Below are 15,117 nucleotides of genomic sequence, written 5' to 3'. Positions count from 1 at the left end.
GCAATAACATCCGCAGCAACCACTTTCTAGAAAACTTGAAAGCAAGCAAGATGGAAGCCGTCCGAATCGGGCACTTCATCTCCCCCCAACCAGTCCATCGCCTCCTTAATTCCGTCTTCTAATATCGGTCTTTCCAAGTCCCCAGCTTGGCAATTGGAAAAGGATTCGAATGGAAGATAATCTAGATGTCGTCTACTCCATAGATCCTTCAAAAGGAATTTCTCATAGAATCCCACTATTGCTTTGCAGACCTTTTCTTTTTTGTTGATCCTAGTTCCATCAACAAGAAGAGAGGAGCTTATATTTCTTCTAGCTCTAGTCGATGCCATGTTGTGGAAGAAATGAGTATTCATGTCACCTTCTTTCAGCCACAAGGCCCTAGATCTTTGTCTCCATTTAATTTCCTCTTACCATAAGTTCTTAGAATATTCTAAGAGAGTTTCCAACCGCTTCTCTTGATCCTCCTCAAATAAGGCCCCCCTTTCCTCTTCCAAATCAATAGAGTGGAGCGCCTCTAGCTTACTGGCTCTCTCAGTGTCCTTGCTCCTAGCACCTCCTTTCTCCATACTTTTAGTTTTCCTTTCAGAAGCTTCAGCTTCTCATGGAGCCTAACCCTGCCCTGCCCGTGACGTAAAAGGACTACCACCACTCTCGAATCAGATCCTTAAAGACTTCCACTTCCAACTAACTAAGCTTGGAGCGAAAGGGCTTGGGTCCCCAGCTTTCAGCCTCAACTTAGAGCAAAATAGGTCTGTGATCGGATACCGGCTTCAGGAGAGTAATACAATGCTCAATCTGAAATTTGGTCATCCATTCCGGACTGACTAGAAACCTATCCAGACAAGAAAGAGTTAGGTTGTTCCTGACGTTCGACCATGTGTACTTGCTCCTAACATGGGGATATCCACAAGATCTGAACGTTGGATAAAGCTGTCGAAATCCTTCATGCTTCTAGTAGATCCCACCCCGTTCGATTTTTCAAAGCAGTATCTAACAATGTTGAAATCCCCCTCAACGCAACACGAGAAAGACCAACGATCAATGACCGATTGGAGCTCCACCCAAAAATCTAACCTTCCAGCCACTTTCCTGGAACCATACACTGTCGTAAAGGTCCATCTAAACCCAGAGGAAATCTCAACAAGGATAACGGAAACCAAGAAGTTTCCAATCCAGCAGCCTTCTTTCTTCCAAATCGACGAGTCCCAAGCAACCACAATGCCCCCTACAGACCCCCACAGCATCAGAGGAAATAAAATCCTTGGGTTGCACCCCTCAAATTTCATTCAACAAAGAGACAGAGAAAGACGAAACTTTGGTTTCCTGGAGGGAGATTACTTAAGCCTTGGATTGCCTACAAATTTCCTTAACCTGAGATCTCTTTGATTTACATCCCAGGCCCCTAATATTCCAGCTTAGCACAATCATCGGGAAACAGACCTTGCCCTTTTCCCCAAATCATTCATCTGGCACTAGCTTCATAATTCACTGAGCTCTAGAGTTTGAGGAGTTCCCAGTGGCCTTTAGAGCAGCGTTTGAAGGATGGGTTCGATGGAAGTTGGCCTCGATGTTCAATGAAATGGAACAACACAATTACATCTTCATCCCGTGCGTGAAACGACAAACCAATCTTCCTACCTACCCGATGGATGACGTCCTTGATCCACTCGATATCCTCCTCTTTTAGATTATTGATCCGATCGTCTTCTTTTGCTCCGATCATGCCACTCACAACATCCCTCTCGAATCACCTCCCCTCCAACTTTAACTTGCAGAGGAGTGACGACCAAGGTGTCAAAGAAAACACACCCTGAATTGATTGGAGATCAATGAGCAGCAATGGTATCCACTATAGCCATACCTGCATCCAACAAAGATTGATGGTTTCCCCCATCTGTGTCGTTCGTAGCTAAGCCCTCATTACTCGTAGGTTTGAGCTGAAGGCAGGCATCCTCCGATAAATGGCCATCAAACGCCAAAACATTGAGCGAAGACACGCGGCTAAGGAAAGGAGAAGCCCTCTGCCATGAAGGACAATGGCTCTCGGTCCCCCCTGCTATGGGGCATAATACAACGAATCTCTGGGGTTAAAAACCCGTCGTTAAGGGGCTCACGAGCTGGGATAATTGCTTGGAACTCGCACGGGTGAGACACACGAGCGTCTGTCTCGGGCGGAATATCTACTCGATCAGACACGTGTAGGGCCAGATGCTCTTTGAGTTGCACTGGGAGACTACGTGTCATTAGATCGACAGGAACAAAAGCTTCAGCGCTTGCTTCAGAGGGAGTCACGTTGGCAAGATGGTTCCGAAGCTGAAAAGAGATGGGATCCATACCTTTAGCCAAGTTTGGTTCTAGGGACGGAACTAGCCTCTCACACTGGATCAACTCCCGATGTAATGATGGGATCCGGACCAACTCTGAACCTCCAGGTAAGGGTTCCGAACCTAAGAAGCCTTGCAATCATTCGAACTCAATAAGAACGTATGATACTTCTCTGAAAGCCGCATGGTCTACCCAGGTGGAGCACCGAAGCGAGGATGCTCCTGCGTCATACCTCGCTTCCCCGGATGCACAGAGTTGTGCCACATGGTCACTAGCCATCTGCAAACCAATAGGGTTCGCACAGCGCTCTTCTACAAGGGTCCGTGGTTCGCCGAAGAACATTGGAAACGGTTACTTATCCCGTCTCCTACCATCATCCGGCTCCATGAAGGTGCCGTACAACGCTCTTCTGCAAGGGTCTGTGGTCTGCCAGAGAACGTTGGAAAGGTTCCTTCATCCCCTCTCCTACCGTCATCCAGCTCCATGAAGGTGTCTCGCTTGAACCGAATGTCTGCCCATCATTTGGGTCTCCACCACGAGGCTTCTTTTTGGATGGAGAGGCGGATGCAAACTGCTCCAATCTTAAGCTTGATGGAGGTCAGAATCGTCGTCGCCCAACTTCTCTGAATCCTCAGCTGAGCCACAGTAATCTCCACCTGATGCGGACATCAGTGATGCACCCTTTAGAGTGTACCAGAGGAGGAGGCGTTGCCGACAGAGTACCGGAGTGAATGAGTTGATGTAAATGAAAGCTGGGTCTATCGGACCCATGTTCTGACGCACCACGAGTGCAGGAGCGGCATGATCGCACCCTGACCATAAATCCATGGGACGGATTTCCCACCCTACCACATGGGTGTTTTAGTTTTAAGCGTTTTTGTTCTTTTTCCTTATTTCAGGAGCTTTATAGCACTTTCTTTATTTTTTTCATCTTTTGTTATTTTTCTTGTTTTCAGGGGCTTTAGTGCACTTTTACTTTTTCCATAGCTTATATATACGTTGTGAGAAATCCTACTTTCTTTATCTCCTCCTTTTCTTTTGACGACAAAAGAACTCATACTTTCTTTGTCTCGAACCCTTCATTCTTCACCCATTTCGTTCCTCTCTGAATACCTCCTTTCTAGTTTGAACAGAAAAGAGAGACGTTAATCGGTAGAATCATATCCAAACTTGACCGTGGACTGACTTATGCTAGATCTAGGATATCCTCATATTCCTAGGTCCTCCATTTTTACTGTTTACGCGATTTTATGCTAAGGGGCATGATCCTGATGGGACCTCATCTTTGTGTTGAAATTGACCTAATCCCTTTCATTGGAAAGGGTTAGTTGATTTGTGTATTTACTAGAACATGCTTTAACCTTATTATACATGCATCTAGGATTAGGTCATCACATGTCCCTGCATCACCACCCCACCTCCGTCCTTTCATCTATGGCCACGAGTTCTCCGATGTACTCACCAATAGCCTTGAAGACGTCATTGTTCCAAACTTCTAGGGGAATCCCCCACAGCAGGAACAAATCCATTTCGACACCAAGACCAAACCAGTCATCCCATTTACATATACTTATGATAGGGCCATCTTGAAATCGCCTAGCAACCATCACCACCATGTCCATATTTGTCCCTGGTTTTAGCGAGATTCAGACCTCTTTGACATTGAGGGGTTTAATTTTGTACTTGTTTTTGTCCAAATTGCAGCAAGCTTTCATCCAAACCCTAATTTGAGACAATCAAACATCCTACTTCGTTGTCGCAACTCATAACCACGGACCATTACAGCGATTGCATTGCCTGGTTCAAAACTAACGGGTTGATGCACACCTCATAACCCAACTGTGATTTCGATTTCCAAGCCCATTGAGCAGTAGGAGGGTGAGCATAAGTTGTAGGCATGGTCGTGGTCGGACCGCTATCCTTGGCGGGAATAGGTGAGGAGGAGAAGCCACTGGAGAGAAACTCCTTGAATGAAGGTCTTCCGGAAAGCCCCTTTGCAACTCCCGACGTCTCATCCAGCACTATTGTCCCAACCTAACTATCAGATCCGGGTGGGAAGGGTTTCGCATCTCCACTATCATTTCTGGAATTGCCCCTGTTGTCCCCATCTCCAGATGAGGGCTCCTTGTTCACCTCCACTAGCACAAACATGGCTCGTTGAACTAGCAGTTTTCGACCACTAAAACTCTCCCCATTCAGCAAGTGAATCATCGAATGAAGATCGTCCTCCGTCCCCATTCTCACAAAGGCAAAGCCCCGATGAGATCCCGTTCCCCGGGTCCTTGAAATGAGTACCTCCATAACCTCCCCTACTTTGCCAAATACCTTAGAAATGTTGATTGGCAACCAACCTTTCGGATAGCCTTTCACAAATAGCGTCGGAAATTCCAATAGGTGGCTTTTCTTCAAAGTTCTTCTTCTTACTTTAGCTACCTTCCTGTCTGATATGCAGACCCATTCCCTTTCGTCTTCGTTGATTGTACAGTTACTCCAACTGTGGAACGAGCTACCATTCGCCATGACCTTCCTTTTCCTTTTGAGTATCATCTTCCTCATTGTCGATTTCACCCAAGCAGGAAACCTCCATAGCGGATGTTAATGTAAGTACTCAACCAAATGAGAACTGTTAGGCCTAAAGGATGTTGACGGAGATAGTAATGGCCCTTGATAGTAAGGAAAGACCTCATGACCTATGGTCTAACTGAAGTAATGGCGCTTGATAGAATGTAATGGCAGAATAGGATTCATGTAGCCAACCCCAATTAGTTGGGATAAGGCTTAGATGATGATGATGACTTGATACTTCCCACAAGACTGAGAAAAAGGATCCCCCATGGCATGGCAGTCCCCGATAATTTTGCCTCGAGGCCCCAACCTAGAGCCCAACCCATTCACAAGATCCAACAGATAAAGTAGCTCCTGGAATTCTTCTTTCATTTGGGTTTACTCGTGCAGGCCTACAACCACATCACATGATCCCCAGATCTAGGGTAGAGTTGGGAAATCATAGCCTCTTTTCCAGGAACCACCTGATAAAACCTGGGGTACAAATGGCAAATGGTTCTATCATCACATCGCATATCCTCTCATAAGCAGATTTGAGAAGGATCACCAGTTTTTCACATGATCCCCCCTCGCAGAAATCAATTTCCAATGGAATAAATTGAATGTGACTACTAGCCAACTTCTTTAAATTGTTCATTAGTTCTGTAAATTGTGGTCTACCTCATGAGTAAATCACCTTGATTCTTGAACCAAGGAATCCCCAGATTGAGGCCCACCTTATGGACAGCTTGGATTACAAAATAAATGGACGATTAAAAAGAGCTGACAAACAGTCCACGTTCAACGTATGTGCTTCCCAACTGCAATAAGTGGACCACCCTGATTCTAGGACAGCTTGGACCTTGCATGTCTTCAGCACAACAGCACACGTGGAGGCATGTACATGGGCTGGACGGCACATGCACGTAGGATTAGTGAACCTCTGTAAACAATTATGTCAAGATTATCCAAAGATATTATTAGCATAAATGAGCCACTTGCAGTGGTCCTCAAAATCAAAAGTACAATCAGACAGACAGATCGTGCATAGCTATGTATTGTATTGCTACAAAATTCAATTATGCTCAGATGCTCACAATTCAACCGAGCAAGCAGTTCAAGAACATCATATCCTATTGAGCTACTCTACATAAAGACATTGATCCCCCACAATTCAGATTTTATAGCCATGACCATATTCAGTGATCGCTCAAGCCCCAGAAAAATTGAATAAAATAATTTATCAATGGTAAGGAGTCCACAATGAATGTAAGACAAAATAACTGCAGCTACAAATATGGGACCAAATGAAAAGCTTTACAAATTACAACATCCATGTAAGTTTCATGGCTAAAAATATTATCTACTCATATTTCAAGAGAAATTATAAGCACAGGGCAAACCTCCAAAGGCAACACTAATAGGGTCATTGTGCCCTCCTCCAAATGCTTCAAGAGAGCTTGCGAAGGCAATGTCCCCATCATATCCCTCCCCAAGCCCTTCTCTACAAAACCAAAACATGTAAATGAGATCCTTTCAACTAGAAGAAAGATAGTATGTTTGTAACAATATTACATGCATAAAAATTACTTAATGGAATCAATTACACCTGAAATGAAATAAGGGCCTGTTTGATTTTTCGAATTCATTGTAAATGCCCTGTAAATACCTACTTATTACAATTTCACCCTGTTTGGAAATAGGCAGGTACTTCTGCTTGGGAAAACGGTCCAAAAGGATTAACTTAAATTCGTGGGCCCCACATGATGCATATGACATATCCGTGTTGTCCATCTGCTTTACCATGACATTTTGAGGCATGAGCCGAAAAATGAGGCAGATCCAACATTGAAGTGGCCCACACCAAAGTAAACAGTGGCCCAAGAAGTTTTTAACGGTAGGTGTTCGATTTCCTTTTTTCTGTGGTGTGGTCCACTTGAACTTTAAATCTGACTCATTTTTTGGCTCATACCCTAAATTCAGTTAGCATAACAGATGGACGGTGTGGATAATCCACATATATCATGGTGGGCCCCACAAATATTTGGCAGCATCCTCGATTTTAGCGTTGAGAAAAGTAAGAGTCAAATCAATTCTTGAAAACGATGCGGTAATTACACATGGAAATAACTATTACCTATTTACAATGCAATTACGTTTACTTTGGAAAACCAAACAGGCCCTAAATGTTCACATACACAGAAATCAGCCAAATTTCCCCTTCGAGGATTTTATAAATATGGTGTTGACACATACATACCCAGCCGCGAAATGCCACAAGCTATTAAATTACATTTCATTGGAGAATCCTTAAAGTGAAAACTAACAAATAGCCTACACCTACAACATGTCAATGTGTTCAAGTACACACCTGTAGGCTTCTTGTAGGCTTGTCCAATAGGACTGCGAAGAGAAACTTCTGAAGGATAACATCTCTAAATTTGCAAATGGATGCCTGCATGGAAGGCTATAACCATTCGGGTGGCAATAATCAAGGAGGGAAACGTCTCTATTGAGTTGCAAAACGTTATACACTTGGGCTCAGCATTTTGTGATGATAATTTAAGGCATGAGAGCATCTAGGAGAGGTACTTCCCTTTAGTGTGCAGGAAAACGTCCACATGATCACCACTCGAGTGATTCCAGTAATGTGATAGGGTCACACTCATCAGGAAGATGTCCATTGGAAGTGTTGAATATGGTAGAGGGGGTGCGGGATCAATGTAGAGTAATGCAGTAAACACTCTCACACACAGGCAAAGATGCCGATGATTGGCAAATGCTCACGCTAAACAAAGAGCTATTGTTGGTATTGTATCCATGAAAAGTCAATGATGATGGCTGTGACCATATAGATTAATGACCACGTGTTTGATTTATAGTTTATACCATGGAAAAGCCATAATAATTATAAGAGGAAACTTTTACCAGATATGGATTTACAGTCATAGAGAGGGATTCCTCCAATTGTCTTAGGAAAAGATGAATTTGGACACAACAGGTACTGACCAAAGAAGAGTTGTGTTTCATGGATCTCAATACCCTAAATTCCATGACCATAGTGGTGGAGTTGGGTATTCCTTTGTGAAGGAACCAACAACGAGTTGGGATGAAAGCTATCCACCATAGGGATAACTGTGCCATGGCCCTACCTCTTGAAGGAGTGTAAGTATTCAAGGAATGCGGGTTCTTGTGTTTAGTCCTGGCTGAACACTTGCATTGGAGGATTGGATCGAGTTTTTGATCTAAGAGACCCATCATGCCCGTACAATATCAAATTATCATGTACTAGCTTTGACTCATCCTTAGCCCAAGCTCAGCCCAATGTAAAGAAATGGGAGAATTTTTATTTATGAACTTCATAAGACATCATTACAAAGAGTCAAAGACTCGTCTTTTTTCTTCGTCTTTTTTAATAGTAAATACTTATTCATACTGATGACAACTTTTGAGAATTTAAGATGTCCAACCCTAAAACCGTGAAGGAGGAGAACTGAGCTAATGTAAATTCAAAATACTTTCAAAGGATTAGCCATAACAATATCAAATGAAAGACAGATCCAAGATAATCATAATATCAAATCAAAAGAAGATGGCATCGCCAGCCCTAATACTGAAGATGCCAAATACAGACAGCATGTTTTTCCTAGTTGGTGAGTTACCCAATGTATCAAAGAGCAAGTATATGAAGTGACCAAAGACATAGGGAAGGCAAGACAAGATATGTAAGGACTACAAATATAGACATACGTATATTTTCGACATCCTTTATAAAACTTTAGACTTCTCTCCCTTAACAATTCCGCGTTTTCCTCTAACGATTGAATCTGTTTCATCACAGGAAGAGAAGTCAATTTTCTATATTGTATGGCCGCGTCAGCACAAATAAATGCAAGGAAAAAATCACGTGGCATATTTTATTGAAATGTACTTCATAAATAGCCACCAAGTGCGATAAAAAAATCAATTCAATGGAATATTAATTTTCAGCTTAATGATGACCAACAAAATGTTCTTTGCATATTAAAGTGAACGAAAGCAAGAGTGAGTTTTTATTCATAGAAGCAACAAAATGTGGAGAAAACTGCTTTTCTATGGATGTTTGAGTACTTTTTTACTTTACCGTGCTATCCTTTATTAGGTGGTATTTGTGTCTTCACATTTTCATACCTTCTATGTACGTAACTTAGTGTGGGGAAAATTATGTGCTTTGCCCTCTTTTTCTTTTTTTTTCTAAATGGCAAGTGTTTTGCCTTCATACTGTTCCACTTTCCTTTTCTGACAAATTGTCCATGTACTGAAGCAACTATGTAAATATATTTACTTTTCTTGGTATTGGTCCTATTGGAGCCAATTATCAAGGACAAAACTAATTCATGCTAATTCACTATACAAAAGGGGGAGAGAGCTTTCTTCAAGGGGTGTTTTATGATGTTGGTAATGGTTTTTGGACAAGGTTTTAGGAAGATCACTGGTGCAGCGAAAGGACTTCGCATAACAAGTTCACCCAGCAGTATGAAACTGCTTCGTCTAAGAAGACTTTAATCCCACACTATTTTGGAGTGGAAGGGGACTCCATGGTTTGGCAGCCTAGATTCTGCAGAAATTGCAAAGAAGAAGAAATCAAAGAATTCATTATCATGCTTGCTCAGCTCTAGAGTTTTAATGTGGCTTTTCCTTCAAGAGATGGGTGCCAACAGAGCTGTACACAGTCTCGGAAATTCTCATTTAAATCCTACTATTATGCCCTTAGATTTGGGTTGGGGTCAGGGAGGAGACCACAACAGCTAGGATCTCGCCACCCTGATCCTCCATGGGTGGAGGTGTTCATATGGATGGTGGGCTGAGACAAAATCCTCACCATCAACCACTCAAGGAGTAGGATATGATAATCATCAATGGGTGTTCTGTGTGCCTAAGAAATATGCCAAGAGTCAAGACAGATGACCACCTGTTCTCTTTTAATAGCGAAAAAAAAAAAAAAAAACAACTAGCAAATATGCTAGTGACCCACTTGTACCGACACTACCCATTGATGTTGGCTGCCAGAGGAAAACAAAAGGAAAACAATCCCCAAAAGGATATGTTTTAAAAGATGAAAGATTTAAAAGTTGTTGTATTTAGGTAGAAGGTGACTCTAACCAAATATGGGTCTGTTTTAAGTCTCAATAAATATGTTCACAACATAATTTCCTAGGTTTGCTATTTTTTTCTTTTTTTGTGAAAGGTTCCTAGGTTGGTTGAGCAGAGCAAAAGGCAACAAAATACACAATTGGATATTAATGTCGAGTATCTTCCCATGTAATAAAGTGGGTCAATGATGCCTCTGATTCCCATGAACATGTTCATCTCGCCATGACTCATCAAAACATCTCTGACATGGTTCATCTAGTCAGTAAGTCCATTTCAGATCTTCCATAAACTCACCTCAATAGTCAAAACCTTTTTCTTTTTTGTCTTTTCTTTTTTCTTTTTTGGAGAAATAATATTTTTTGTTAAGGAAGCCAAAAATGCCAGTAAGCAAACAAAGAATAAGTACAAGATCAGCCAGCAACCAAAGACTCAGGAATCCCACTCTCTAATAAACATAAAAACCTTCCAAGCAACTTTGACCAAAGAAGCACTGCAATTTCTGAAACAACAATTATTCCTCTTCCCAAAGAGACCAAAGACCAGCAAGTAGGGCTAGCGGTTATCCCAAACGGCCTTTAGACCGGGGGCCTCCTTCATGCCAAGCGAGAAACATCCCCTCAATTGATCTCAGCATAACCCATGGAACCTCGGATAGGATGCCATCCTACATGCACCCAGCAAAAGAGCAGTGGATGAAGAGATAATCCACTGATTCTCCGTCATTCAAACAGAGGAGGCAAACATTTGGGAGCACCATCACTCTCTTACGCAGATTATCAATGGTAAGCACCCTCCTACCTGCAAGCCATGCAAAGGCAGCCAATTTGGGAGGAGCCCCGTAACACCAAACATTGATCGTGGGGCAGCCACTTGCTTCTAAGGCGGCCTGGGTCAACACGCCTAAAAAGGATCGCACTTAGAAACCCCCCGACCAATCTCTCAACCAGATCATCGAGTTTTTAACTCCCGGGGAGGGACAAAGACCACGCAATCGAGAGAGGAGCCGCACCAACTCTTCAACTTTGGAGTCTGACGGCTTGTTCCTACAAGGAGGAAGCCAAACACCTCCTTCATCATGATTGAAAAACACTGGGCAATCGAAATGTCCGCAACATGGCAAAGCCTCGCAAGACTAGGATACTCTAAATGGAGCAAGACCTCCCCAACCCAAATCTCGTCCCGGAATCTAATCCTTTCCCCATCTCCAATTGAGAATCCCTCAAACCTTTAGGCGCCAACCAAGCAACCAACTTCCATCAGTTGGAAGCTCTATAACGGGCAGAATCCCAGGTCCACCATCCCTTACTAGAATCACCATATTTTCCAGCAACTATGGATCTCCATAGACTACCCTCTTTCGCACCAAATCTCCACACCCACTTCTCCAAGAGAGTGGAGGTGACATCCTCCAACTTTCATTCAAACGCTTTGCCTTGCCAAAGAAAGTCCCTTCGCAACCTATTGATTCTAGCCAAGACCAATTTAAGGCAGTGAAACAAAGACATGAAGGAAGGGGAAGATTGGACAAGACAAACTTAATAAGCATGATTCTTCCAAAATCTGTCCCCCAAAGAAAGGAATCTGCTTTTCTAATGCGAAAGCTTCCTCTCCATTCTCTCTATAACTTTATCTCAGAGATGTTTGACAGGATTACCAACACAGAGGGAAAGGCCAAAATATGAGGGGAAGAACCCTACCCAACAACCAAAGATCTCAGCCATCATAACAACTTCGTCCACTGCCATATGCATCCCGAGAAATTCACTCCCGAAGAGGTTGACCTTCAAGCCAGAGAACACATCTAAACACCTAATAATTTTCCGCAAATTGTCCACCATCGACTTGAGCACTTCGCAGAAGCTGAGTGTATCATCTACAAACTAGAGATGAGAGATAGGTCGACGTTATCAATCTTGAAGCCTCTGAAAAGGCCCACTAACTGCCCCTTGCTAAGCATTCAGTTAAGAGCTTCCAACACAACCAAGAACAAAAAGGGAGAGGGGATCACCTAGATAGAGACCCCTAGAAGCCTTTAGAAACCAAAAGGAGACTCGTTTATCAGAACTGAGAATTTGGCAAATCTAACGCATGATTGGATCCACAACCTCCAATTTTTCCCCACAGGCCAACCTGCCCAGCATGTAGTCCAAGAACTTCATGCCTAGATGATCGCAGGCGTTCTCTAAGTCCAACTTGCATATTAACACTTTCTTATCAGCTCGATGACGCGCATCAACACCCTCATGAAAGATCAACACACTATCGATAAACTTATTGTCAAAACTATTCATCATAAATCCCATACGTTCAAGGGGGCAGTTAATCGAGGTTCATTTTACTAATCCACATCCTCTTTGATTTGAATCTTTATGCAGATGTTGATTGGGCTGTGTGTCAAGACTCCAACATCAACTAGTAGTTTAGGTAATTTCGTTGTATTTTCCTTGAGATCATGAAAGAGCTTACTGTGGTTTATCTCAAACAAGTGTAAGATAATTAGATTACGCAGCTTCTTGCATATTTAAGCATGCACATCTCTATCCACACACCCCTTTTGCAGGCAACATCAGTAATCAAGGTTGCAGGGACAAGTTTGTGATGAGAGTGGTGGCGGTGGTGGCAGTGATGATAATGATAATGATGTCCAGCAAACAAGGTGATATCTTCTTAACCTCTGTTTTCATGAGTGCATCTAACATGTTGAAATGACCTGCCATTTGATTTTTGAGCAGTATGAAAAAGGGTATCACAATTCCCCACCTTCCCACTACCACCCAAACCATAGGCATCTTCACCAAAGCGTTGACAATGTTATGGCATATTTTCCCTATTCATAACTGACCCTTATTGCTCTACCAATGGCAAATTGAAGGGAAATGTGAGAGGAATATAACTGATCCTTATTGCTTTTGGTTCTTCCTAAATCTGAAGCTACTTCTCAAAAAAGAAGTGTAAGAGGATCACATCAATCGTCTTTTGCGTTGTAAATCATCATACTGAGTATGGAGGGTAGTTTAGTTCATCCAATTAAGGGTTTCGGAATAAGAGTGTAACATTCTCATTATCTCTGGTTTCCTGTTATTTACCTATGTTTCTCATGCTAGAGACAGAAAGTAACCAACAAGGATCCGCTCATACTCTGACAGGATTGTATTAAAACCAGCTTCATGTTCAGCCAAACATGCCCAAGCACATGTACATACAATTAGATAAAACCCTTCATCTTTCCAACACAGCGCAATACTGGGAACCCTTTATTTACTTATACTAGGTGTCTGCCTGGGATTTTTTATTTTTATTTTTTCCTAATAGTGAGATACGGGGAATGTTTTGATCCCACATTCCTAAAAATGGCTGGTGCTGTTATCTGGCTCTCTAGATGCTAATTTCGTGGGTCAAAAAATTTATGACCAAGCTACAATCCTTGCATGTCAAAATCATGGGAAATATAAAGAATCCATTTACCATATTCCAATACAATCGGCACATGAATCTCTTATGAGGTTCCAGAAAAAAGAAAATCTTTTTAAGATTCTAATTATTATCTCACTTGCATCTACCAAACAAGCAAATGAACAGCCATTCAAAATCTCAAGTGAAAGATGTTCTACCGAAATTCAGCAATTTAAACAACTGCAAAAATCATCTGTTTGTTGACCATCATGCATATTCTGAAGATCCCAAAAAGCAACATCGCCTGAGGAAAATGAAAGAAACAACCAACCCAACGCCAATCCGGTGCCAAGACAATTCACACGTGAAAAAAATTACAGCAAAACCACATCCAAAGACCAAACATTTACGCAAAAACCGCGCACCTGTTTCCGAAACATCGGAGAATCGTCGAGTTTCGGGAAAAGCATCTTGAAATCCGCAATCCTTCTCCTCTTCTCGACAAACAATCCTCATCAACATCACACCAATCCACTCAGATCTCCAAACCATCCATTCACCATCGAAACCGACACCGATCAACAAGATCCCGCTGTTTCAGCTCCTAAAACCAGTCCATTGGATCAGAACCATCAGAAAACCCCCGAAAACCTCTCAATTACTTATAAAAAGTAAAAAACCATCTCTTCTAGCCCTGAAATCAATCAACAGATCGACAAGCGACGGTTCCAGCTCGGTTTCCAGCTCCACCTCCAGCTGATCCTCGAAACCCTAGATTCCGGGAAGGAGGAGGAAAGGAAACCCTAGAAAACCCTAACAAAAGCAGGATACGGCGAATCTGCCGGGGTATTATACATTAGAGAGAGAAAATCGCAGGCATTGATTGATTTATATGAGGATTTCAGGAAGGAGAGAGAGAGAGAGAGAGAGAGAGAGAGAGAGAAGCGTCTTCGTTTTTTTTTTATTTTTATTTTTATTTTTTTAATTTGACCGGATTTAGAGGGGATTGGTTGCGCTAAAGGTCGAGACTCGAGAGAGCTATTTCTGCGATTTTGGCTGACGGTCGTGAAACTGCTGCTTCTACTCCTCTTCTTAGAATATGTAACACCGACCTGACAGGTTTTTTTTTTAGCGCGAGAGAGATAGATGTTACAGTGCACCATCTCGACTCCACTTTTGAAGTTGCACTCCCATTTTACAAGTGTAAAATATAACACGTGTAATAAATTTCATCCGTTTATTAATCATATATGACTGAATAGATTCTCTTGCCTCAAATATAAATCGAATTTGATTAAGAAATTGGATATGTATCTATATACAATTTGGACCGTTAGTCGCTTCTGTTTACCGTTACCATTGATTTCGTACTTATGTTTTCTCTTAATAATCTGGTATTTTTTGGATATGTTGTCGATATATAAGATTTGTTTGATGAGAGGTTCTGATCTCTCACGTGTATTATTTTTTACACGTGCGAGGCAAGTTGAGTTTCAAAATGTACTAGAGCGAGCGGACTTAACCATAGCTCGAGAGAGAGATGCTCTCAGTACATCTTGGTGGGAGTGGGACCCACATGAAGGAAACTCGTTGATACCGAAATGATGGCTTTGGAAGCCCCCATATTTAAGCGCTGGATATATATATTAAATCTGGGGATTTTGTGACGAATCTAGGACGTTCATCAGACTGTCCATATTGTGAAATAGACGAAACCCATCA

General features: G+C 42.2%; 1 protein-coding gene across 7 annotated transcripts in view; it reads right to left on the bottom strand.

Moving 5' to 3' along the window:
• The window catches only part of LOC131246637 (ADP-ribosylation factor GTPase-activating protein AGD3-like), a 74,604-nt gene extending 60,103 nt beyond the window's left edge, over positions 1-14,501 (bottom strand). For 5 of the 7 annotated variants that reach the window (XM_058246964.1, XM_058246965.1, XM_058246966.1 and 2 more), the window contains exons 1-3: positions 13,821-14,496; positions 8,620-8,696; positions 6,273-6,373 (exon numbers count right to left, since the gene is read on the bottom strand). In XM_058246964.1, the coding sequence (XP_058102947.1) occupies positions 6,273-6,373; positions 8,620-8,696; positions 13,821-13,865 (223 nt within the window). In that variant the 5' untranslated portion in view covers positions 13,866-14,496. Of the gene's footprint in view, positions 1-6,272; positions 6,374-8,619; positions 8,697-13,820 lie in introns of those variants that run through there. The other 2 variants (XM_058246971.1, XM_058246969.1) reach the window with 2 other exon arrangements.
• Between the last annotated feature and the right edge of the window lie 616 nt (positions 14,502-15,117).

This window comes from Magnolia sinica, chromosome 5 (assembly GCF_029962835.1).
Source record: "Magnolia sinica isolate HGM2019 chromosome 5, MsV1, whole genome shotgun sequence".
NCBI lineage: Eukaryota > Viridiplantae > Streptophyta > Magnoliopsida > Magnoliales > Magnoliaceae > Magnolia > Magnolia sinica.
This window is presented reverse-complemented; position numbering and strand designations above follow the sequence as displayed.